The 26,012-nt window shown below is 48.6% G+C and overlaps 1 protein-coding gene across 1 annotated transcript in view; it reads right to left on the minus strand.

Moving 5' to 3' along the window:
- The window catches only part of LOC115323048 (carboxypeptidase E), a 144,941-nt gene extending 120,124 nt beyond the window's left edge, over nt 1–24,817 (minus strand). Inside the window, exons 1-4 of the mRNA XM_042292497.1 lie at nt 24,445–24,817; nt 19,073–19,266; nt 17,488–17,640; nt 11,232–11,395 (exon numbers count right to left, since the gene is read on the minus strand). Coding sequence (XP_042148431.1) covers nt 11,232–11,395; nt 17,488–17,640; nt 19,073–19,266; nt 24,445–24,751 — 818 coding nt within the window. The 5' untranslated portion in view covers nt 24,752–24,817. The remainder of the gene's footprint in view (nt 1–11,231; nt 11,396–17,487; nt 17,641–19,072; nt 19,267–24,444) is intronic.
- Between the last annotated feature and the right edge of the window lie 1,195 nt (nt 24,818–26,012).

The raw sequence follows: 26,012 nt of genomic DNA on the forward strand, positions 1-26,012 counted from the left end.
AGTGGCAGGCAGGTAAACCAAATAACGCCCACGTTGCCTTTATTGACAAAATTCGTGGGAAATGGAATCCCAGCGTGCTTTCGTTAGCTTCAATGTCCTGTTCTGGCGAAAAGGTAACGCTCAGCACCCCCCCCCCCCCCCCCTCCCCGGGAAAATGGGAAGTCTACGCCACTGTCTACGAAGATCAGATCAAAGCGTATATATATATATATGGGTGGTTTCATCTCAAATCGTGCAGGCAAAAAGGGTCGAATTTGTGATTTCGATGAAAAAAATATATGTTATGGCGCCGTTTCTAAAACCGCAGTGTTTTTGAGTTTGTGTTCTCGACTTATGAATTTTTAAAGAGGCCGCGGCGAAGAGCAGTGTTTTTCACACCCGTCGTGGGTCGGATGTTTCGCTTGATCTCCGCCATGAATTTTCAGTCCACATTATACTATCTTTTTTCAAGCACTCTGTGGACGCATTTAAAAGGCTCCAATACCATGAAACAATTTTAGGCGTTTTGCTTTTTTTCTGTAAAAATGTCAAAAACGCCTCCTCGGTCAATTGTTGACGAAATTTGACAATTAATTACTGACCATCTACTTGGGTTACAATAATATTTTTTATGTCCACGGAGAGCCCAAAACACGCTCTTTATACTTATTATAAAATGACTCGGCTGTATAAAATATCCTTTGCGGTACGTTTACGTTAATATTATGCAAAAACCAAAAAGTACCATTTTTGAAATTGATTTTCTAAAAAAAAACATTTTTTATTTTTTTTTATTTTTTGTTCAAATGTAGATATGATAGTTGTCTACACGAAAATCAAGCCTAGAAAGTGTATATTTTGTTTGTATGTTTTATATTTAGGCCTCAATATCGGAAAAAGACGTCTTTGTTTTGCAAGACCTAAGTCAGACATAGCGATCCATGCGTCTCTATGAATTGTGAAAAAGTTTTCTTGAATTTTCTTCTGCATTTTGTAATCAATTATAAACGAATTTTGTGGTATTGAATATTTATGTATGCTTTGATAAGAGCGGGAACCACGAGATACATATCTAACCAAATCAGCAGGCTTAGTAGGCTTTCAATAAGCAAAAGGCACAGACGTTGTATTGTTTCGATTTATAAACCTTTGACAGTAAACTAGCACGACTAGCTATTAGCTGTCATATTACTAAGACAAAGAAGGTCACAACATCGTCGATATATTATATACAATTCTTTCCGAAACCAAACACTGGGGTTTGTTCACCGCACATAGGTCACCAGGGAATGTCCTTTCACTTCCGTAATACACAAAAAGTGGTGACACAGAAACGGTCCGAAACACACAGAAAGTGTGTCATGGAGAGGGGTAGGAAATAAAAATAAATAAATAGGAATTAAATTGCCAAATCCGATCTTAATGAAAATTCCGTTAAAAAAAAAATAATAAAGTATTTAGGTTCGAGCGGTGGCAAGGCGATAGGTCCACGCCTGGTGGAGAGTCAGACAACAAAGTCGACGGCACGTAAAAGTAAAAAAAAAAAAAAAAAATCTATAATTTAATAAAGACGGGAAAACTCAGCCGCACATGGCAAGAACAAAAACCAACTCCTCCGGGCATTCCCTAAACGGGACGCAACCAAATGCGTGCGAACAACCTCTCTACATCACCGCCAGGCCGCTACGCCATGACGAAATAAACCCAACAACTGAACAGTGCTAACAAACAGTTAATAAGAAAACATTAAAAAAAAAAAAAAAAAAAAAAAACGTTCAGAAAAACCGCACCCGAGAAACAAAGTTCAGCGGGGCGAAGAAACACACACGAGTCGGTCCCACGACACTGAAGTCTGGCGGGATGACGGCGTCCAGATGATGCTCGAATCTGTTCCTCCCTCTATTACGCACATCCACGACAGCTGTGCGGAACAGTGGCTGTGCGAAAGAAAGGGAAGAATAGATTCGAGCAGCGATGCGCGAGAAGGTAACCGAGACTATGCCTCAAGCTTCATATCGGAAGAGGAGCTTTCGAGGTAGTTTCTGCAGTTACTCAAACTTTCTCTTTCCCCTTCCCTTTTTCAAAAGAACACGTCAGCCGGCGCTAACTTTTCATCTCAGGAGAAGCCCACTCTTCACAAACGGTTATAGTTGACAAGGAGGCTGACTTCGACCCAACTAGTCTCCGGCAGAATACAAACACAAGTATATTTACCAATACGCTCGTTTTAATGTCAGTCTCCGGGCTTTGCTGTTTCCAAAAGAGATAACCCTTTATTAGGACAGAACGAGCGGGTTGGTGGGGGATAATTAAACTTAAACAGCCCCTTCTCGTTTTCTTCCTCAAGTTTAATAGATAACACTTCGGTGCTATCGGCTCTCCCCGGAGAGAGAGGGAGAGGACGGCCGTTTCAAGGTAAGGGTAGGGCGCTCGAAGCTAGGGCAAACAGGCGGTATCGTTTCACGCATGCACGGATGGCTGGTTTCAAATTTCCCCACATCCCTAACGAAACCGGCCCATCTTCGTGTGTGCGTCTGCGGGATTTCTGTCCCGCGCCGCCGGTTTTAGCGCGCACGCGGCGTTGTTTTCGCTGGCAGAACAGTTGTTGACCGTCGATACTGTAAGGCCATGGTGTCCTCATCCTTTCAGCCAAAGATTCCTTTGCTTTCCCTTGTGCAATACTCTGACTGACTCCTCCTGGGTGGCTGTCACTGTTCTCCGCGTCAACGACACAATCGTACTATTTCACTCCTCGTGACACAGGGTGCGCTGCTCGCTTTACTGCAACTGAAAGAGGGCGAGAGAGAAAATGGGAAAGGGGTACCGGCGCTTTCCTCCTTTCTGATTGTGTAGAAAGAGTGAAAGTCCCGGATGAGAGGCTTCGCCGGTGTTGGGTGTCTGCTGTGCCCCAACTTCGTTCGCGCTTTCTTTCCTGTTTTAAACTCGCAAACTTAATTAGAGCCAGAGGCTTCGATGGCAACAGTCCCTTGGTCATCGGGACACCATTGCTGGGTCATAGGGTGCACGAATAAAAACAGAAAGCATAGAATACTGTCCGAGGATATATGTAGCTTGCAAGGAACCCGGCAAGGCGAGAGCGGCTGCAATGTCTTTGAGCTCCATCGCTTTCCACATGACCCCTGTCTCCGGCGGCAGTGGATTGCGTCCGTAATACCGGAAAGGCATTTCCTCAATGCCATCCTCTCGACTTCGCTCGGAACATTTCGTGAATGGAGCGCGCACCGAACGCTGTACCGCCGATGAGCGTGGGGTACGCTCGCAATGTGGCGGTGCGAGTTTTCTCATGATAACTGCTGTTTCAGTTTGTAAAATTTCGTAACTGAATTTATCTTAATAGTGATAATTTTCAGTGCTGACTGACTGGATTTTATCATCTAGAACACTTAGTTGAAGGCTCATTTCCGCCGCGGGTGAGGCTGGAAATTGTTGAAAACGTAGTTCTATTGTTTGTTTGTTTGTTTTTTAATCGCGATCTCCTGCGCGATACCAGAGAGCCGGCAAAAGCGCTCCTTGAAGTGCCGCTGGTGGGTTGTTTCCGTTGACTAAGGCGCTTTGAGGCGCTTGAATAGTCGTTGCAGGAACGTCTCGTGTGTTGCGATCTGCGTTTTCGAGCCCAGTGCGCACGTTTTCTTTGTTTGAGTCATGGCATCTGCCAGTGTGGCCACGGGGGGAACAGCGGCAGCGAACGTGCCAGCGATAGAAATTGAAGGTGAGTACTCAAAATAATGCATCAAATAACAAAATAATTCGTGGCTGCTTCGAGGCTTTCTGCGGTTCGATAAAAGTACATCTAGAGCGTCTTCGTCGTTCATTCACAAGGAAATATAAGAACAGGGACACGAAGATAAAAAACAGCACAGCAAGACGATACGTAGCAGCTCCGGGCGTTTACAAAGTTAATTGAGGTTCCCGTTTCGCGTATCGCTTGTTGATTACAACTAAAAGCGGCTACGTTGAAATAGGCCCATTGCAAGCAAAAATGTATAAGATGGTTCATCATTTCCAGTCATGGCGGAAAGCAATGGAGCTTAAAAACATACCAGCCGTACTTGCCTTGCCGGATTCCATGCAAGCTACATAGGTCCTCCGACAGTATTCGGCGCTTTCTGTCGTTATTTGTGCACCCTATCACCCAGCAATGGCGTCCCGATGACCGGGGGATTGTCGCCATCGAAGACCATGGCTCTAATTAAGTTTGGGAGTTTGAAACTGTAGGAAATCGCGTACCGACGCCGATTCGCCGTTTCCCACGTGGTCCGTCAACAACCCGAGTCCAGCCTGGTTCTTTCACGGGAGCGGGATTCCGCTCCCAGGTTTATTCGTACAACAAAACACAACGCTACAAAACACTTAATCTAAACTACAAATACACGCGACATTATACAAATATTTACAAACGCACGTTAAGACCAACGCTAAACACAAAGTAGGCCCTTAGGCCTCGCGTCCGCGATATCCAGATCCGGTCGCCACCCACTTGCCTGCCTGCGTCTCGGTCTCGTCCGAAGTTCTTAGAGGCCTCTCGCCCCCTGCCCCACCGAGTATATCTATCGATGGGCGAGGAGGTTTCTCCTCGCCTGCCACGGGGGCGCCTGCAGCGCCCTCCAGTGGCTAGGAGAGAAAGCGGCGCGTCGGGAGCCGAATTCGAGATCCCGATCGACCCCCGCGGCAACACGACCATGTGATCGTGTCGCGGCCAAGATTGGCCGAATGGTTTGATGGGCGCCCTCGTGAATTCACGGTGCGCCATACTCCCCCTCTCCTAAAAATCGAAGTACGCCGGAATTCAGACGTACGGCTAGGCTGCTGAAAACATCGTCGCTTGGTTTGGCCTGGAGACCCCCCCCCCCCCCCCCCCCCCCCCACACACGCACACACACACCGCTGGTCCCATGGGTCGTCCTCCCTGAGGTCCATCAGTTCGCCCGAGACCTGGGGTGCGCGGCCACCGCACACCTCACAGTAGACTTTGTCGACTTTGGCTTGGCGGCAACCTCCGGGGCAACGGGGTCCTTGAGCAGTGTGCCTGGCCACCATGAAACTGGCCCCTCCACAGAGTGGTGCACCGGAGAGGGACTGTGGTTGCGACCCAGCTGCGACCGCCCTCCCGGAACGATGCGGGGCTGGAAGTCCAGTGTCACTGAGAACTGCACCCCGGCGTCCTGCGTGGCGTCGTGGACGTCCCACAAAGCTCCCCGAGCTGTGGTTCCTGCCGGGGAATACGCTGCCAGAAGACGAGGAGTTCAGCCCAAGCTGGTGTTTGTCCAAACGGCGACTCCTCCTTTCATCCTCTCCCAGAGAGGACCATTCGTGCACACCAAGTTGCGTCTCGAAGCAGCAGCCGCAGGGGCGATGACGCACAAGATGGGAAAAGTCCAAGGCGTGCGCCCAGCGAGGGAGCAGTACCCCAACACCAACAGCAACGCCGCACACAAAAAACAAACAAAAAAAAAACATTCAAAGCAAAAACAAGAAAAACAAGCACTAAGGGTTCCGAGGCACCCTCCCCCCACCCACAAAGAAAAACAAAAAACAATAAAAAAAATATATGCCGGGAACGCCGATTTCGGATCGCTACCCTCTCTTCTTCACTTTCCCGGGTTACGGAACGCCGATTTCGGATCGCTCCTCCTCTTCTTCCCTTTCCCGGGCCACGCACTCTACGAGGTTCCGATCCCATCGGGTTGCCTCCGGCTACGCGTGTTGTAGCTGTGCCGCGGTGGTCCCAGGAACTCTTGAGATCGTTGGCGCCCGCGAATGCCCCTTTGCGGCCGCTTGACCGGCTCATCCCCTTCCCTGGGGAAAAAGGGTTTCAGTTCGCCGATGTGAACTGTCCCGCGGACGAGATCAGAATTCTGGTCCCTCAGCGTGTATGTCAGTCGAGACTTCTTGGAATCGATGACAAAGGGGCCAACCCACTTGGGGGCCAACGCCGCCGAGAAGAACTTACTCGCATCGCTCTGCACGTGACTTCGCCGCAGAACGGTGTCGCCCACCTCGAACTGCGCATCGCGGTGCGCTTTGTCATAGGTGTTCTTCTGCTCCGCCCGCGCGCGAGCCCTGTTTCCGCGGGCGGCGTCCAGCGCCCGCGACAGTCGCTCTCTTGTGCGCGTCGCGAAATCCTCGTGCGAGGGCACCGCTCTGGCCGCGCTCTGTCGCGGGCGAAGAACCGCATCGGTCGGCGTAGAGAGTTCTCTGCCGAAGTTCAAAAGCGCAGGCGTGAACCCAGTGCTGCGGTTGAGGTTGGACCGCAATGCAAACGAAATCGAATCCAAATGCAGATCCCAGTCCCGCTGCTTTCGAGCATACGCCCCGAGCAGCGGCTTGATGTCGCGGTTCCGCCGCTCGGTCACATTTGCTTGTGGATGGTAACACGAAGTCTTACAATGCTTAATCCCGAGGGCCTGGCAGGTTGCCGCGAAGACTTTCGAGCAAAATATCGAGGCGTTGTCACTCACCAGTCTCTCGGGGAACCCGTAGCGACACCAGACCTCGGACAGCCTGCTCAGGACTCCCTTGGCTGTCACCTTCCGCATTGGAAACATCTCGACGAATCCGGTGAAGTGGCAAGTGACTACCAACACATGTTGATAGCCTCCGCTTGACCGCGGCAGGGGTCCCATCAAGTCGCAGGCTGCGATCTCCCATGGCCGCGTACTCACGATGGGCTCGAGCAGGCCGAGTGGTCTGCCGCCCCTGGGCTTGCGCTCTTGGCACACTGCGCAGCTACGGACATAACGGCACAGCTGCCCCTTCATGCCCGGCCAGGTAGCGAAACGGCGAAGCTTATGCCACGACTTCGGTGCACTGCCGTGACCGTCCGCATCGTGGTAGTGACGCAGCGCTGCCACTCTGAGATCGCGGGGAATCACGGTCTTGAACGACTCACTTGAATCGCTCTCTTCCGGGAAGTAGCGCAGCAGGACGCCGTCCCCATCGATCAGGTAAGATTCCAGCTCACCTGCTTCGATGTCTGACTCCTGGGCGATGGCGCTTGGCCCTCTCGGTGTTCCGGAGTGCCGGAGCGTCTTTTCGCCCGTCTGGTCAGGATCCATCTCTTGCCTGAGCCGGTCGAAGATAGCGCGACAAAACGAATCGCTCTGCTGTGCTTCGTACAGTTCCGTTCGGTTGAACGCAGGTCCCAGAGAGGTAATCGCCTCAGCCAGCTGCGCGACGCCGCCACAGTGACGAGCGGAGCGCGAGGCGGGATTTCCCGTCTCCTGGGGGATGGCCCCGCCTCCGTAGTCTGCTGCCTCGCGCGGTGGGGGATCCACGGGTGCGCGGGAGAGCGCGTCGGCCACCACATTTGTCGTGCCCTTCCGGTACCGAATTCGGTACTCGTACTTCTGCAGTGTCAAGGCCCAGCGCGCCAGTCTTCCGGCGGGTTCCTTGATTCGGGAGAGCCACGCGAGGGCCATATGGTCCGTCTCGATCGTGAATTCCGTCCCCTCGACATAATGATCGAACTTCTTAAGAGCAAAAATGATGGCGAGGCATTCGCGCTCACTCACCGTGTAGTTCTTCTCTGCCGGGTTCAGCGCCCGGCTGGCAAATGCCACCGGGCGGATCTCTCCTCCTGTCTCCTGCAAGAGCACCGCGCCGAGTCCTTGGTCGCTGGCGTCCGTCTGGATCGTGAAGGGCCTATTCAGGTCTGGCAGTTTGAGGGATGTTGTACGCGCCAAGGCCTCGGTCAGCTGGAGGAACGCCTCCTCCTGCGGCGCCTCCCAGCTCCAGGGAGCCGCTTTCCTCAGCAATTGCGTGAGGGGTGCCTGCATGGCTGCGCAGTTCGGGATGTAGGCTCGGTAGTATCCTATCATGCCGAGAAAACGGCGCACTCCCCCCGACATCGGTAGGGACTGGGAACTCCAAGATCGCCCGCAACTTGTCCGCGTCGGGGGAAACTTTTCCTCTCTCGATCCGGAAACCCAACAAGCTGATCTCAGAAGCTCCAATTTGGGCTTTAGTCGGGTTTAGTGTGAGGCCGGCGATCCGTAGTTTGCGCAACACGTCCTCAAGGTGACGAAGGTGGTCCTCGAAAGTTTCCGAGTACACAATGATGTCGTCCAGGTACGCGAGCGCGTGCTGCCACTTGGCATCTCCGTGTGTGCGTGTGGGGGGGGGTGGGGGGGGGGGGTCTCCAGGCCAAACCAAGCGACGATGTTTTCAGCAGCCTAGCCGTACGTCTGAATTCCGGCGTACTTCGATTTTTAGGAGAGGGGAGTATGGCGCACCGTGAATTCACGAGGGCGCCCATCAAACCATTCGGCCAATCTTGGCCGCGACACGATCACATGGTCGTGTTGCCGCGGGGTCGATCGGGATCTCGAATTCGGCTCCCGACGCGCCGCTTTCTCTCCTAGCCACTGGAGGGCGCTGCAGGCGCCCCCGTGGCAGGCGAGGAGAAACCTCCTCGCCCATCGATAGATATACTCGGTGGGGCAGGGGGCGAGAGGCCTCTAAGAACTTCGGACGAGACCGAGACGCAGGCAGGCAAGTGGGTGGCGACCGGATCTGGATATCGCGGGACGCGAGGCCTAAGGGCCTACTTTGTGTTTAGCGTTGGTCTTAACGTGCGTTTGTAAATATTTGTATAATGTCGCGTGTATTTGTAGTTTAGATTAAGTGTCTTGTAGCGTTGTGTTTTGTTGTACGAATAAACTGGGAGCGGAATCCCGCTCCCGTGAAAGAACCATTCTGGGGCGGGATTTCCTGGCCCACACCGGCATCATCATTGGTGTTGGGGTACTGCCCCACGTTGGGCGCCATTTGTAGGAAATCGCGTACCGACGCCGATTCGCCGTTTCCCACGTGGTCCGTCAACAACCCGAGTCCAGCCTGGTTCTTTCACGGGAGCGGGATTCCGCTCCCAGTTTATTCGTACAACAAAACACAACGCTACAAAACACTTAATCTAAACTACAAATACACGCGACATTATACAAATATTTACAAACGCACGTTAAGACCAACGCTAAACACAAAGTAGGCCCTTAGGCCTCGCGTCCCGCGATATCCAGATCCGGTCGCCACCCACTTGCCTGCCTGCGTCTCGGTCTCGTCCGAAGTTCTTAGAGGCCTCTCGCCCCCTGCCCCACCGAGTATATCTATCGATGGGCGAGGAGGTTTCTCCTCGCCTGCCACGGGGGCGCCTGCAGCGCCCTCCAGTGGCTAGGAGAGAAAGCGGCGCGTCGGGAGCCGAATTCGAGATCCCGATCGACCCCGCGGCAACACGACCATGTGATCGTGTCGCGGCCAAGATTGGCCGAATGGTTTGATGGGCGCCCTCGTGAATTCACGGTGCGCCATAAAACGTAGAAGAAAGCGCGAACGAAGTTGGGGCACAGCAGACACTCAACACCGGCCAAGCCTCTCATCCGGGATTTTCACTCTTTCTACACAATCAGAAAGGAGGAAAGCGCCGGTAGCCCTTTCCCCTTCTCTCTCGCTCTCAAAATGGCGCTACCCACGATAAAACGGTCTATATAACACAACGAGCGTGAAAGGTCGTAGTCATCTGCTGGCTCCGAAAGGGCGGGACGTTCACGCAGGCCAATGAGGGCCCCGAATCAATACGACGTCTGCCGACTCCTACACGTTAAAAATTTACGACACCTGCTGGTCTGTTAAGAAGTGTTGCTTTCTCTTTTTGGAACTCCTCCGATGTAGCTTGCCGCCTATAATAAAATTTAAATATTCAATAAATATAACAGGGTGAAAATACTGTATTTCATTTTTATGTGGGAACGTTGAAAAAAAGAAAAAAACTATTTCCAAGCTTGTGAAGACGCGCAATTCGCAAGTCCATTTCAAGCCGTAAAAACACGTTTTTGTACGATATTGATGCTTAAATATAGAACATGCAAACAAAATATACTTTCTCGACTTGATTTTCGCGTAGAAAACTATCACATCTACATTTTAACAAAAAATAAAAAAATAAAAAATGGTTTTTTTGGGAAAATCAATTTCAAAACTGGTACTTTTTGGTTTTCACATAACATAAACGTAAAAGCACCGCAAAGAATATTTTATACAGCCAAGTTATTTTATAATACATACAAAGAACGTGTTTTGGGCTCTCCGTGGAGATAAAAATTATCGATGTAACCCAAGTAGATCGCCAGTAATTAATTGTCAAAGTTCGTCAACAATTGACCGAGGGGGCGTTTTTGACATTTTTACAGAAAAAAAGAAAAACGCCTAAAATTATTTTATGGTATTGGAGCCTTTTAAATGTGTACACAGAGTGCTTGAAAAAAGATAGTATAATGTGGACTGAAAATTCATGGCGGGAGATCAAGTGAAACATCCGACCCACGACGGGTGTGAAAAACACTGCTTTTCGCCGCGGCCTCTTTAAAAATTCATAAGTCGAGAACAAAAAATCCGACGAACTTGCGAGTTGTGGCGACTGCGTTTTTAGAAACGGCGCCATAACATATATTTTTTTCATCGAAATAAAAAATTCGACCTTTTTTGCCTGCACGATTTGAGATGAAACCACCCATATATATATATATACACACACAAGTACGCTTTGATCTGATCTTCTTAGAGAATACTGCAATTCCTCACTGTTCGTGGCCTAGCTGTTTGGGAGGTTTAGCAAGCTCCGTTGAGTGCGCTTCTCACCGTGCGCTGGTGTATTGCGGAAAAGTAACCTCCGCGGAGTAGTCATCGTGAATCTATATGTCTTGCTTTGCCGCAGCACAGCCGCGCGCTACGCGGAGGAAAGACAGCCCCCCATGGAAGGAAAGTGCGCTCCATTTCACCTGACGATGAACAGCGACGACGGATGCCACGAGCCGCCGGAGCCAATCCATAGTTCGGGCCCTGCCACGTGGCCTCCCGTTTCGGCGGAGCGTGAAGCTACGTGGCACGCCTGGAGAAGCTGGACTGGTTGACGTAGCTTAGCGTCCATTGAGGTGCACGGTAAGATGAAACGCGCCTGCTTTGCCCCCTCTGAGTTAGCACACAGCCGGGCTGATCTGAGAGCGGGAGAACTGTACCGTGTCAAAGTTTTCTACGAAATTTACCGAGACCCAAAGCGAGTCGCATATTCGACGCGAGTTCCGGCCGAATGCTAGCACAGCCCTCCTGTCCTTCAATATGTGCCGCCCATGGGTGACATATAAAATTCGCTACGGCTTTCCACTAGGGGGTGTTGGGAGAGCGCAAAGGTAACCGCATAAAATCGATCATCGAAAAAGAAAGAAAAAAAAGTCACCTACCTGAATGTAGCATCGTCCGGAGATGGGGTGTACCGCTTCTGAGTTCCATCCAGCGTATTATCGAAGGGGTAATTTGCCACGAGCGCGCCGCCGTGGAAGTTCGCGGAGAGGACAAATGGAATCGTGAGGATCCATTCCATCACCGCTCGCGTTTCGGGCTGAACCTGCACAGAAGGCAATCGCACCGTTCAGCGTCCTTTTCCCGCGCGATACTTCGAACTATAGGAAGTATTCACTGGCGGCCATAGCTGTGTGCACGACTGCTGAGCGTGTGCTTATGGCGAGCTTCCCCAGTTCTTTTGAAACGTGGATTCCGCACCATCAAGAGTGCCGGTCTTAGCAGCCTATTGATGTGAGCTCGTTCTGAGCATGCGTTCTAAACAGCACCCACAAATATGGCGTTCAGTGAATAGTCCCTATACAGGTACTAACGCGAGGTAGAACGCGCGAGTTTTCGTCCCCAGATACAAAGTAAGTTTCGGAAAGGATATATGTGCCCGATCGATCGAACATCTCCACTAACCTTCTAGAATCGTAAAAAGCAGTTTCACCGTTCATGTGATTCAAGTTGGAGCAGTGACAGACTCCTGAGCTAGGCACGCAACTAAAGATATTCATCGAATTCAGTCCGCCATATTAGGTATGGGCTTGTGCGTAACAACAAAAACTCTCGTAGTTCCTTGAACAAAATGTTTTACTATACTCATCAACATGTATTTGATTTCAATTGTAAAACTTTTTCCAAGGTGTATTGATCAAACATCTTATGTCGCAAAGTGGACTAGAACGTGTCTCGGTCGCTTTGATACAAATGGGTTCCATGTTTTCGGTATATACCGATAAACACCGAAAATTAATCCCCGAGGCGGTTTTCTCTGAATCGGTGGAAACCAAGAAACCCCAAATTAAAACAATCATCAAAAGATAAATAAAACGCCAGCTTGACGGGAAGAAATTCCATACTCTACTTTTTTCCCTTTTCCTTTTTGTTTTCTGGTTATCTCGGAATACAGCCGCACTGAGCTGGCCTTGGGGTTGTTCCTTTCTATCGAAACCACATTCCTTGCCCCATTCTCTTCTGTTATTACCAGCATTACTGGAGAAAATATAATCTATAACTGATAAATTATAATATTTTATCTGGTAATTATTCAGTCGATTTACGAAACAAGCCCGATAAACACCGATTTATCCCCGGAATTAAAATTAGACACAGAAAAACGCCGATTTAAATAAAAATAAAAAATAAACACCGATTAAAAAAAAAAGAACGAATCTGAAGAAAATCAACACCGAAAGCATGGAACCCTAAAGTAAGATTATATTCTATATTCTAAACAAAATGTCCGTCCGTATAAGCTTTCCCGCGGAGAGCTCGGAAAACCAATCACTGTCGGATCTATGGGCCGTTTCACTTTAGTCCGAACCGCATCCGATTCAGTCAACCAAGCAGCGCCAAAAGTACAACATTTCGGTGCTTATTGTCCTTGTGCCCCCACCCTCGCACTGGCTAAACCAAAAACACGTAGGGGAAAAAAGCGCAGGATGGTAAAGCGTCGGCTGCAGTCGGCCCTAAAGTGAAACGGAGAAAGCAAATAAGCTTGGCCAACGACGAGGCTGGAAAAAACGTTTTCACCGAAAAATGACTGAGTCTGCTACATGCGACAGTGCCGAGAGCAAGTCGTCCGCTTTATGCGCCGGAGCTCTGATTCGCTTAGATTGAGAGGATAGTGGGTAGACCTCAGTGCATATGCCTCGAGGTCTACCCACTATAATGTTTTCTTCCAATCAGCCAATAAGAGTTTGGTGTTCTGACATTATCGCAACCCCTGTGCAAGAGGCAGACGAACTTGCGCTCAATCGCATCAAAATCTTGATTTTTTTGTTATCCCGAAACGTTACTGTTTGCATTAAATTTGATAAGAATCATCCCCGGCTTCATAAGACTCAAAATTGGCAAGCACATAAAGAACTCCCGAAACAATATATATATATATATATATATATATATATATATATATATATATATATATATATATATATATATATATATATATATGGGTGATTTAATCTGAACTCAGGCACGAATTTTAAGTCGAATTTTTAATTAAAAAATAATATTATCGGGCAATTCCTATCATAAAAGAAGACGTAAACGGTAAGTTCGTCGGATTTTTTGATTCTCAAGTTATGGATCGTTGAAGCGGCCAAGGTGGAAACTGTCGTTTTTCCACCTTATCGGGGGTGCCATATTTCACTCCACCCCTTTTCCCTACTTTTTACGCTACACCAATATAACTTTTTGGGAACACTCTCGACATGTATTTTTTTTTAATGCTAATTAAGCGTCTAGGTCATGGCATTCTTAATGTATTTGTTTTTTATCTGTCAAACCGCCTCTCTGCGACGGTATTTGACGAAGTTCAGCAAGCTGTGCTGTCTGACCTAATCAAAATATTTTTATGATCTTTACATCACCGTAAAGCTCCTATTAAGCTCCTTCTTTTGAGTATAATTCCAATGTTTTGCAATAAATATATAATGCGCTCCATGTGCCTAAAAAACAGATAATTCGAAAAACTAGCAAGTTTGGAGTCGATTTTCTAAAAAAAAAAAAACAAAAAAAAAAACAGCTTTTATTTGTTCTATTTTTTTATTCAGTTAGATAATATAGTAGTCTATCAGGAACTACCAACAGAAATTGTAATATATGCTGTGCCAACGATATTAAACTACGTCCACTTACTCCTCGCCCAAATCGGATCAGTCACTTTAGGTCTGTTCGATTCGCTTGAACTGGCTGAACTAGTTCAGCAGTGCAGGAACGGGTGCATTCGATTCAACTGGAAGTTGCACGACCGCTGCACTGGCGCGTTCGATTCATCCCAGTTCTGAACGAGGTCAGACCCAGTTCCTCAAAATGTTGCACCGGCTCCGGACTCAGTTCAGCGTCCACGCAGAAACAGACGACAAGAGCAGACGGCGATAGCAGACGACACTGCTTGTCCGTCTCTGCTCGCGGTGCCATTTTTCGCAGCTCTTGCTCAAATGTCTGCGATGTTTAACAATAACGCCGATACGGAGGTTGCATTTTTTCTCATTTATGATAATAACGTACCCGTGGTAGACGCGTAATCGATATCATAATCGAGGGTAGGAATTTGCTTGATTATGATAAGACTGAAAGAGTTTTAGGCACCTGCTCGGGCGTAGGTTCGGCTCCCTGTGGTGAGCGTTGAGATATTGGCTCACGTAAATTGTTTCTTTTTGATGCTATGTGGGGATCCACAGTGTATATTCTTACTTACAGACACGGTAAAGGTATTGCCCTCTTGATAGTCCCCGCCTTCAGTTGCTCTTGGATGCATATTGACGACTCCGATACGTTGCAGAGGTCTGGGATTTAGTGCGTTGGCACTCGCATGTCCCCGTAACTGAGCATAATACTGCATGCTTTGTCCGCTGGAATGTGTCCATTCAATATGTTTTATCAGTGAGGATGATAAAATAATGACTTGGCAACCGATGTCAAAAAAGCTCGCGCCGCTTTTGAGTCGAAAAGATCGTCTGCGAAAGGCGCCGGCTCTCGGCGCCGTATGCTCGTTCGTTGGCGCAGTGAATCGCGACCGCTTGCGCCATTTCTTGTCTCCCGTGCGAAACGGCGTGCGCACCTTTTTTATTTTTGGCGTTTTTCCCTCCCGCTGCTCACCTTCTCGCTTCTTTTGATTGGTGAGGTCGAAAATCATGGAATTTAGAAGCTTTGTGGACGACACAAGCGTAGCGCTGACCTCGCGCTAAGCGCGTGCTGACGGGAGCGTTCACCAGCTTTGTGTCGCACCGTCAATACTGTTGTTCATGGCAGACAATAAGTAGCAGACGACACGTGAGAAGCGCTACATTAGCGCTTCGCTGCATGTGTAGACCGGCCTTTAACGGCAGTCCCCAAACATGTTTTTTAACGCAATCGCGAACGCACCACGGCCCTTCTTTTTGATATACCGAAAATTAGAGTCCGGTGTGATGTCGCCTCTTGGATTTGTATCCTCCCTCGGATGATCAGTGAGTCGGGGAATTGGACAAAGAAACCGGTTTTTCCCGGTCTGCCGGCGCCCTACTCTCTCGCTCCTCATCTCCTCGCTTCGGGCCGCGGTGGCAACGGCCAACGGCGGTTGGGAGGCGTGAAAGAAAGTCGACTCGCAGGACTCAGCAATATTTGACGTCCCCGCACTGGCGCGGATCGCGCGGGAACTTCAAATCCGGCATTTGGAAATTGTTTTTTTACTTCACAAATACTGAATTCCCAACTTTCGAATTTTGAGGGTAATGTCCCGGCATCGTTTTCAATCGTTTCGGATAATAGAAAAAAATGATTTTGATGTGTCAGTGCTTTTTAATTTAGTCGAATAGCGCTTTTCACAAGAAAACAATGCTCCTCTAATTGATTTGGCACAAATATTTAGCCCTTCAGGCTGGAAACTATACTCAGGGTCCACTTTCTGTGGCAATGCAGTCAAAAGTAGGAGGGCGTACGCTCGTGCACTTTGAGCGCCGATTGAAGCTAAGCCCGCGCTCTCCTCGAAACGCGCTCCTGTCCAGCTTTTACCGGTGCTCAAAGTGCGCGAACGCACGCGCTCCTACTTTTGACTGCATTGCCACAGAAAGTTGACCCCAAGGGTAGAATATATCAACATTGAAGCAAAGTGAACTTGCGGAACATAGCTTTTTAATGCGAAAGCATTAACTGTCGCATGGAACGAGCCGACGTCATCAACTTTGAAGCCGAGTCAAACGGCAGCTAAACTCCCCTCTCCCAATGGGGGGAAGTGAAGCCGCGATCTGAAGGCTCCCAGCCTTGAAGCCGCGCCAAAAGCCGCGTCAAACGGCAGCTAAATTCCCCTCTCCCAATGAAGCGAAGTGAAGCCGAAATCTGATGGATAGGCTCCCAACCTCCCATTGACTGGCGCGTCATACTTTCAAGGAACGAGGCTCCCATTGGCCGGCGAGCGTCAGTTTCAAGGAACGCCACCTTATGGCGCTGCGCGCCCGCGCCGCAAGCGCCGCAGCGCGCCGGTAAAGCGAAGCGGCTGGCTGCCGAGCGAGGCAGAGGGCCCGCTCGGGCACACTCCGGAGCGGCTTACGGCCGAGCCACGGTGTAGGCCGAGCTCAGCGCGGCACGGCCACTTCACGAGAGCGCGCGCTCGGCCGTCCGCCCCAAGCTCGGCAGTAGCGAGACGTGGCCGTCTATACAACAGTACGCCGTAGACAAGCTAAGAGAGCGGAACAACGGCATTCATGGTTTCACATTCACAACTCATAAGTGCTTAGGTGACCCTCGAGCCTTTTGCTGATTCCGGTGCATGGACCTGATATTGAAGTCTTCTAACGAAAATACAACAAAAAAAGGGGGAATTCAGATCACGCCACTAGAAAAGCAATATGACTGGTAATTATTACAGAAATTATAAATATTTTTTAAATAAAAGTTTCAAAACATGATTATATTTAGATTTTTATGAAGTTTGAAAATTAATATAAAATAATCCGTGGCTATAAATTGAACAAAAGTACTCTCAGCCTATACGCCACTGATAAGACTACACGAGGGCAGTATTTGGTAAGCGTTAATTAAAAAAACATATGGAGATACAAGGCTCCGAATATGTCACCCGAACGTCAAAGGTACAATGTTTGGCATTTGTTTTATCTCGGTAATGACATTTGGCTTATTTGTCAAGTGTGTAACAGAAAATACTCGACATACAATAGATTTACACGAATTGTTTTAATAAATATATTAATCTTCTCAGTATGCATAACAAGTAACAGAACTGTGTACAAAAATCAAACACGCAAAATTGGATTTTCACTTTGCTCTACCTAATATTTTTTCGTAAACCGAAAATATATTAAATTTTTTAAAATCAGTTTTGTTCTTCCACGTGGGGCTATTATATATATTTAATTGAGAAAAATGTGAGTACCCACCCCGACCAGTGTGTTCGATTTGAAATGAAACGACCCATATGTGTGTGTGTGTGTGTGTACGGTTTGGGTTTAAAACAAACTGCGCCATCATACAATCGCACCTCATTTTCGCAGTTTATGATATCGACTGATGAAGGAAGTCATGTGAAATGTGAACCGCCAGTTATCAGACGGCATATCGCATGGCCAGCGAGGATGAAGGAGATAAGAACTCAGACGTAGGCTTTACTCGCTTTTACGTATAAATGTTAAATGAGATGCCTCTATTTACCCTGTGGTCAAGATCTCCCGTGAAGAGGTGGTCTGCTCTGATGCGCCTGGTGTTGGGGTTTCCTGGCAGGAGTTTCTCAAGGTCCGGGAAGTCTCTGTTCAGGTCCACCCCCATGGCGTTGGTTCTTCCCAAGATCCAGTCACCAGACGGAGACTAGAGACCATCGAACGATAAAAGAAATAATTATGCCATAATCATTAACAGGATGAAAACGCCGGGGAGGACTCTGAGTTGTCCCGCCTCCAGCGCGAGCATATTTCAACCTTCGTTAACGGCGTTTTGTGAGCTTCGAGCATGCACGCGCAACGAAAGCAGGACCATAGCCTCCTCTATACTCACAAAGCCTGGCAGTTCGACGACGGAGCCATTAACGGCGAGATGTCTCGGTGGCGCCCTCGTATGGTTACCTTTCGTGACGTCATTACCTTGCGAACAACAAGGTCGATGGTGCTTGTAATTAGCATGGCGGAAGCTTGAAATCATAGCGTTCTTGAACCAACACTGTCAACACCGTCAAAATTGAAGTCCTCACGTTCCTCTTATTTCCGTTCATGAGAACTCCTTTGCTGACGTCATAGTAAGCATTCCGCCAATCGTGGGAGACCGACCGCCGCGACGCTTTTCATCTCGCACGTCGCCAATAAAGTGCCCGGTCGCAGATCTGGAGCGCGAGGATCTGGTAGCGCAGAGCATTAAAGAGCCATTTCTCGGGGAGCCTATAGAGTGCCTTCGGGGAACCTGGACGCCAGCGCACAGCGTTTGCATCGGCGAGGACCCGAAACGCACTTGTTCGCTCGGGAGAACTGTGTTTCCGCGCCTCGCCGCTGCGGGACGCCAATCACGTTGCTCTCCTCTCATCCGTTGGCTCTGCCGCTCCACCTTTTCCATTTCGGCTGCCGCTTCTCGCGGCGATCTGCCAGGCTTTTTCAGTGCATAGGAGGCTATGCAATGACTATTGGCGACGTGCGCGATCGAAAGCGTCGCTGTGGTCGACCTTCCACGACTGGCCGAATGCTGACTATGACGTCAGCAAAGGATTTATCATCGACGGAAATAAGAGGAATGTAAGAACTTTAATTTGGACGGTGTTGGCAGTGTTGCTTTGAGAGCTCAATAAATTCAAACTCCCACCATGCTATTTACGAACACCATCGAACTTGTTGTTCGCAAGGTAATGACGTCACGAGGGGGAACCGTAGGAGGGCGCCACCGAAACATCTCGCCGCTAATAACGACTTCTAAAGGCTGAACTCCATGAAGCAAATTATGCTACGAATAACTGACGAACTTTGCCCGACGGCACGCTCGCATTGCGCGCGACGTAGCAGCCCCTGTGCTGATTTCTTGTGCAGAGCAAAAGCCGCCGGGAAAAATTGGTCGATTTTTCGCAGCATATAAGTCCCATGGAGTCCAGCCTTAGCTCGGCAGTTAACACTTTCAGTAATGACGTCGTGATTTGGAATCATCTCAGAACCTTGGAGCTTTGCGACAAGATTTCTGGACTGAAACACTATCGCATACAATTAGTGTCCTGATATAGGATACCGCTTAGTAAAATAGAAAAAGAAAACTTGGGAAGTCGCACATTGGTTGCGGTGTCCCATCCGTCGGGGTTCATGGAGGGCATGATGTGTATCCGAGTAGAATTGATGAGCCTGGAGACGTCCTCGTTCCCGCGCCGGTACTCGTCGCACAAATACCAGGCGAAGGCGAGCAGCAGCTCTCGACCCAGGACCTCGTTGCCGTGCATGTTGGCCACGTACTTTACTTCTGGTTCCACTGGAACGCAGGAAAGTCAAGTGACAAACTGATCAAGAATGTCTCGTAAACTCGCGCGTACCTATAAAAAGTATTCACTGGCGGCCATTGCTGTGTGCACGGCTACTGAGTGCGTGCTGATGGCGAGCTTCCGCAGATCTTTTGCAACGTACATTCCGAGCCATCAAGATTGCCGGTCTTAGAAGCCTATCAATGTGAGCTCCTTCTGAGCATACGCTCTTAACATCGCCCTCAAATATGGCGTCCAGTGAATACTCTCTATGAAGTGCATTAAAACGCCTCTCTTCGCTCCGGTGCGTCTGACTGCTGCGTTCTACACGGCTTGTGGCGATAAGGCAGTGTTTGTGTGTGGTGTGCGAGCAAGTTATAATTCTATTAAAACGAGTGATTCTGCTGTCATCAAGCAACTCGCCGCAGCTCCGAGCAAAAGGTACCAAAGTTCGCGCTGCAGAACTCGCAGATCCTGGGCTCAGTTAGTCTAGCCTAGTCCCCGCCCCGGTCACTGCAGTTGCTTCGTCCCCTTTAACGTGATTCGCGTTAAAAGAGGGCGAGGCAACAATTTTGTACTTTCAGTAAATACCGTGTAGAATTATTGCCTGACAATCATAACCTATGAAACACGCGTTATGCCTCGTTTCACCTGTTCCAGTTCCAGCAGATTCCAGACGCAGCCTAGAGCCACTAAATGAGCTTATTTAGTGGCAATAAATGTGCCACTAAATAAGCGTAGCGTATTTAGTGGCACTAACGCAGCCAATGCAACAAACGCGAGCTCCGGGCTTTCAGAGACCCTGCCAAGCACGTGCACAAGTGCTGTGCAAGCACTGTTCAGGACCATATATGCTCGCGCTCGTAGCACCGACTGCGTCTGGACTTAAGCTTTAACTTTCTTTTCCACGCAATTGAAGTCGCAGAAAGAAAAAAAAAAGAATCGAGAAAAACGAGCAGCGTTCACCCCCTCTACTCGGAGTCACAAGAAGCGGCCACGTGATATGGGGCCATTTACATGTCACCAATGTTTATTGCCACGCACCGGGGTTAGCAAATCGCACACGGCACGCTGTGAGCTCCAAGCAGTGTTAAGGGTCGGCTGTTCACGTCATCGCAGCGATTGGGCATAGAGCAACTACCCAAATGCATATCCAGGCATTGCGTGTCACACGAGTCCAAACCGAATGCTCACGCAGTGCTCGTGTCTACTGCACGAAACGCACTTAAATGTCGTCACCGCGGTGATAGCAATGCTTGATGGCGAAATCGTGGGGTTCTCATTCTTGACAATGCCAATAATGCGATCCGCACAACTTCGTTGCCAAGTTTTGAGAAGGAGATATAATAACGTCCGCTTTTATTTCTGAAATTACGCGGTGACAAAGAAGCTTCTCGGTCAGTGGCGTTGCGTGCCAGTGTAGGTAATTTTCATTACGTGTTTTTGAACCTGCTTTCACTGCTTAATCTATCGACCGTCAGGCGTTGTGAATATCTGATTCGCTCGATAAAGCTGGCATGCGAACCTGCCGTGACAACTTTTTGTTCTTGTCGCTGGGTGCCGTCGATTTCGCAGACGTCATCAATACTTCGGTCACACTAGTGCCTGTAAGCTTGTGTAAAGTGTGAAACATTCCTACCCGTGATAAAAAAACAGCGCGAAACACAAGGACAGAGAGGAGAGAAATACATACTGAAAACACGCGGGTATGGGGTCTTATTTGTCTTTCACTGAGGTGTAGCTTCTTTTTTTTTTTTTACTGTGGGGTCGCTTCTTTTTCGTCTTCTTCAAAGGAGAAGCTATCCAAGGTCCAAAAGGCCATCTCACTGTCCCTGAGGTACAGCCTGAGAGTACATTCTAGCCTGGGGTTCATTGACGGTTGGCTCACGCATGTTGTTTTTTCTTTTTTTTTTCTTCTTTATATGGTAGGCTTGAATAATCTCCGGAGATAACTGAGTTTTGTGTTTGTACAGTATATTTGTGTCACTGAACCGTGGTTCACATCCGCAGTCCCGGTAATGTATTGCGAAATGGGAGTATCCTCCACCTTTCAACGAACTGTGATGTTCGCGAAGCATGATGTTTACGCATCTCCCCGTGTTTTTAAAATGTGAAAGTCGATCGTCAGCGCCTTGTCCCGTATGTGTTTCTCTCCTCTGTGTATTTTGTGTTTCGCGCCGTTTTTCATCATGAACATTTACCAACTAGCCCAACTGTCCATTCTTGGAATTCCTACCCAATATCGTCGCTCGGTTCCTTTAGAGAATCACGCACAAACCCAACCTTGATATTTTTTTTTTATTGTCTAAAGTGCTTCAGAAAGGCATAATATAACACCAACGTATTTTCAGCTCGAAAAAAAAAATTATTAGAGCTTATCGGAAATTCGCGTCCTCCTCCTCTCTTTTCCCCTTTTTCCCCTCTGTTGCTTGTTCCAATAACGTTGTTGACACCGTTGCGTCACGTGGCACTACGACTCTGTACCGTGACGTCACCCAACCTGCCGTCACATGACGCCAGGTCACGTGACATGCCACGCACGCCATGGACGAACACGAAGTCTGGGTTAGCTTATCTCAGAAAGAGAATTAGTTCAAGTTGCCACTAATTACTTTTTATCTATTGAGCAAAGGGGAAAAAAGTAAACTTTTGGGGATACAGCGAAGTCATTGCAATAAACAAAAATACCAAGTTTGGTGAGATTAAATCGTGAGGAAATTGATAAAGGTAATTAGTCATTAGTTATTTATACAGCGGAAGGTTAGTCTGCCATAAACATGGCGACATTGTTACCCTCGGGATGAAAGACTTAGCCAGTGCACTACAACTGCTAGCCTGGGGTCTTTAATGTGCATAACGCCAGTAGAAGTTCACAACCTCACGCCGGTACGATGCTCATCAAGATCGCAGCGGGCAGGGCTGGGAACCCAGGATCCCTGGGTTCTTCAGCGCGAGCTTTCGCGCCACGTGCTCCAGGCTGATGTGCATGGTGTGCGCTAGCCCACTCGGCCACCGATCCCCATGAGAACATGAATTAATTTCAGTTCGCGAAGTATGAATAACATTTTACGAAAAAGATTGATTGATTGAACATGTTTTATCAATAAAAAAAGAAGTAAAGCGCGTACGACTCTCTCTAATCAATTGTCCACTGACATCGGAGAGAGAAGGGGGTGGGGGAATGGGGTGTGGATAGGAAATCCTTGAGACTTGCAAGTTGCAGTTTTCAGAATAGCAATAGATATTCAACTGAGTAATCATACAATGCGAGGAGATACGCTAAAATGAAAAATTGTGCTTTTTCTTTTTAATATACGATTTCGCAATTTTCGTTTTGTTATTTTAAAGATCCTCGTTTTCTCTTCGAAGCATTGGCTATAGGCGTAGTAAGCCATCGCCGAAGTAAAAGCGTACAGCCGTCTATAAATATTATTTAACCTTGGCCTATCTTTAATTTTAACGTGACCTCGTTTATTCATTTGACCGTTCGTAAATCGTTCGCAAGGGTTTTGCGTTGCTAGCGGACAATAGCGGGAGCTCGTGCCATCACACTGAGCACGAATGAAGCTCGAGCCCGCAGGTCTCGTCATTCGCAGCTTACCCTACCCCAAAACCTCAATATAATTTTTCGCCATCTGGATTATGGAACTGGAAATCTTATTGGATTCTATTTGAATTTTAGGTTTTCAGAAATTAGTCCTTTGTCTGCAATCTGTATTTCAGGTTCCCAGTAACGATTCCAGTTAGATTTCTTGTTCCATAATCCAGATAGCGAAAAAGTTATATTGGGTTTTTGGGTAGGGTACGATCTATGAAAAATCTCTATCGTAGAGAGGAAGGAGTTTTAGAATAGGGGGTCCCAGGTCCTTGTGTCCCCCGAACAGCTTAGGATGCCGCACTGCTCACGCGCAGATGGAAACAAAAATATTTGAGGCCCCTAATTTTAAAATTCAATAACTAACGCATCGTGCCTCAGTGGCATGTAGATCTGAGATTGACGTTCTCATACTTCATGAGTTCAATTCCCATATTCGGACGAGTGAAAAGGCTCCAACACATTCCCGAAAACACGGCCCTAAAATAATTACGAACCATGCATTAAAAACACCGGACGTGGAAAATATGTTTTTTTCAGAAATCGCGAATATGCTTTCAACGAAACTCTATATGAGATTTCTTTGCGGCAAAATTGATCGTGCGATTCATATTTTTTCGAAAAAGGGTGTAGAACAATTTTCTCATGTTCCGATTTTCATACAATTTTGAGTTCACAACGGCGTGGTACACGACCCCAGACAAGCTGCCGTATATGACATTTTAAAGCAGGCGGACTTCACGCTGCCCAAATAATCCCCCCTCCCCCCTCCCACTGCCTGAACTCCGAAACCTTAAAGAAGCTGAATTTCAATTGAACGGACTGAAAATTCATACATAGTACAGCTTTTCTTATTCAAATCGCGCTCTAATATGTACCCCAGCAACGGTCGTACAGCCCAAGTAAGTGAACAGCAAACAGAGCAACTACTAACCGGCCTTTGTTCTGAGCGTCTGTGACATCCATCTTTTCCCTGCTAGAGACAATGGTTCGCTCAGACGCTCGTCCCAGTGTCTTCCTTCCTACCGCAGGTATACGGTATCAGCTGCTCCCGTAAAATATGCCCTCCATACGGCACGGCTCTCGCTCGTCGTTCTAATAATGGCTGTCACATGCCTTCTGGGTATCGACCCGTCAGAGACCACGAAAGCGTTCCGCCAGCGACGCTCTTCAAAACACACCGTTTCTACGAACGTTTAATATCTCTAAATTATTCCCGGTATGCAAAAAGCAAAAGGGAAGATTGTAAATCTTTCGAGAAAACGCCGCCATCTGTTCGCAGCTGCGTCAACTGTCCGACGCCTTAGCATCGTTATGCGCTACACCACAGAGCAGCTGTGACAGCGGAGAAGCCGACTTTCGGGAGACCGCATCTTCAAAATTTTGTTTTTCGAGAGCATGAAGTTTTTTTTCGCGAAAAGTGCCCGTCTTATCTAGAATACACCCCTTTAATTATCGATAATTATATTTAAGGCGTCGTTGTGAAAAAACAAAGAAGTTAATTTAAAGATGAAGATAAATGTTTCTCCACTCTCTCGCGCTCAAAAGGCCACGCAAACCGCGCGCGCGCTCGCGGCTGGTGAAAGGTACTCACGTTCCTCGTGAACCCCAGGGTTATCAGTGATCTCGATCACCCACAGTGGCTGTCCGAGAACGCTGCGCTCACGGAGCTCGTACATGTTCGCGACATCGGGGCAGGCCATCACAATCTTGCGAAGCTCGAGCTCCAGTTCCCGATTGTCGTGATGCTTGAATTCGAATTTGGACAGCGAGCCCGGCGGATTTTGAGCGGCCTCGGCGAGCGTGAGGAAAGCGAGCAGTAGCGGCAGCGACGCCAGCAGCAACATGACGATTGTTTGCCCGGCGGCCATGGGCGACCGTAACGCCAGCTCGGGTCGCATGAATGGAGGCGGCCGATCGCCCGACGTAACCCTGGGCCGCTGCTGCCCACGCCGTCCTGCCGCTATCGGCCCGCTCCGTGCTGCGTAGCGTTTCCACTGGAGACGCCGACGTCATCCGTGACGTCACAATCAACGATCGTCTGCTTGGATCGCATGTGGCGGTTGGCGCCCTCTTTCGAAGTAGAAGGAGACTTCGAAGAACCGCGCATAAGCCTCCGAGACTGCCGGAGGTGCCGGAGGACATGCAGTCACGTAGCATCCTACAGTGTATGGTTAGTTTCACCATTAATGTGAGCGAAGGCGATGCTACAAGCACGAGCATAATGTGTCGAATGACGCCTTCACTTCACAAGCGCGCGTGCTTGAGGGGTCACGCTCAAAGCGTTGTGCTCGCCCTTGTAGTTTTAATGTGAAAACATTAAAGAACCACAGAAAAGATGAAGAAATAAAATGTTGTTTTTGTGCAGTCTGGTGGGGATACGCGTGTCAAAAAATAAATGTTAAAAAAAAAAAAAAAATCGAGCAATTCAGACGGCGCGAGTCGCAATTTAGTCGGAAGTCGCCTCTTTTCCACTTCTCTCTCTCTCGGCATTTCGGGCGCTTGGAGGAGAGGCGGATCGGCTTGGCCATCACGTTGAGGTGGAGAAGGGGTATGACCATCTCGTTGAGATGGAAAGAGTGTATGACCATTCCGCGACGTCATAGACTTTGCGCAGGATTTAAAATAAATCTCGCGCCGTCAATATTGCTCTCAATTTCTTTTTCGTGTAAAATTTATTTCTCGACACGCGTGTCCCAACCAGTCTGTTTTTTTTTTTTTTTTTTCAGTGGCTCTTTAACTGTTTTATGAAGTGGAGCCGACGGCGTCTATAACCGTCAAAAACGAAACCCAAAAACCCGTAACCGCGCAAAACGGCACCTAAATTGACTGCGACGCGTCATATCAGATGCTTTATCGTGGGAGACAGCACGGCCGCTCGAGTTTAAAGCGGAAGCACAGCAGTGCGCAGATGTCTCGTCACGGAAGCCGAAGGGTGCGCTCAAGGTCAAAGCGGACGCGGGCCACAAACAAAAGCACAGAAACGCGAATGCTTCGTCACAGAAGCCGTCGTGAAGCCGGCAAGGTTCGCCGCGCCTGCGCAGTGGGGAAGCGTGATGTCGCCGCCGCAGCGCCGTATGCGATAGGAAGACGTGACGCGCTGCTTATAAGAATGCGATGCGTGTAGGAGTGCGAAAGCATTCCTACACGTAAGCAGTCTTA

Source organism: Ixodes scapularis, unplaced genomic scaffold, assembly GCF_016920785.2.
Source record: "Ixodes scapularis isolate PalLabHiFi unplaced genomic scaffold, ASM1692078v2 PGA_scaffold3__209_contigs__length_174095766, whole genome shotgun sequence".
NCBI lineage: Eukaryota > Metazoa > Arthropoda > Arachnida > Ixodida > Ixodidae > Ixodes > Ixodes scapularis.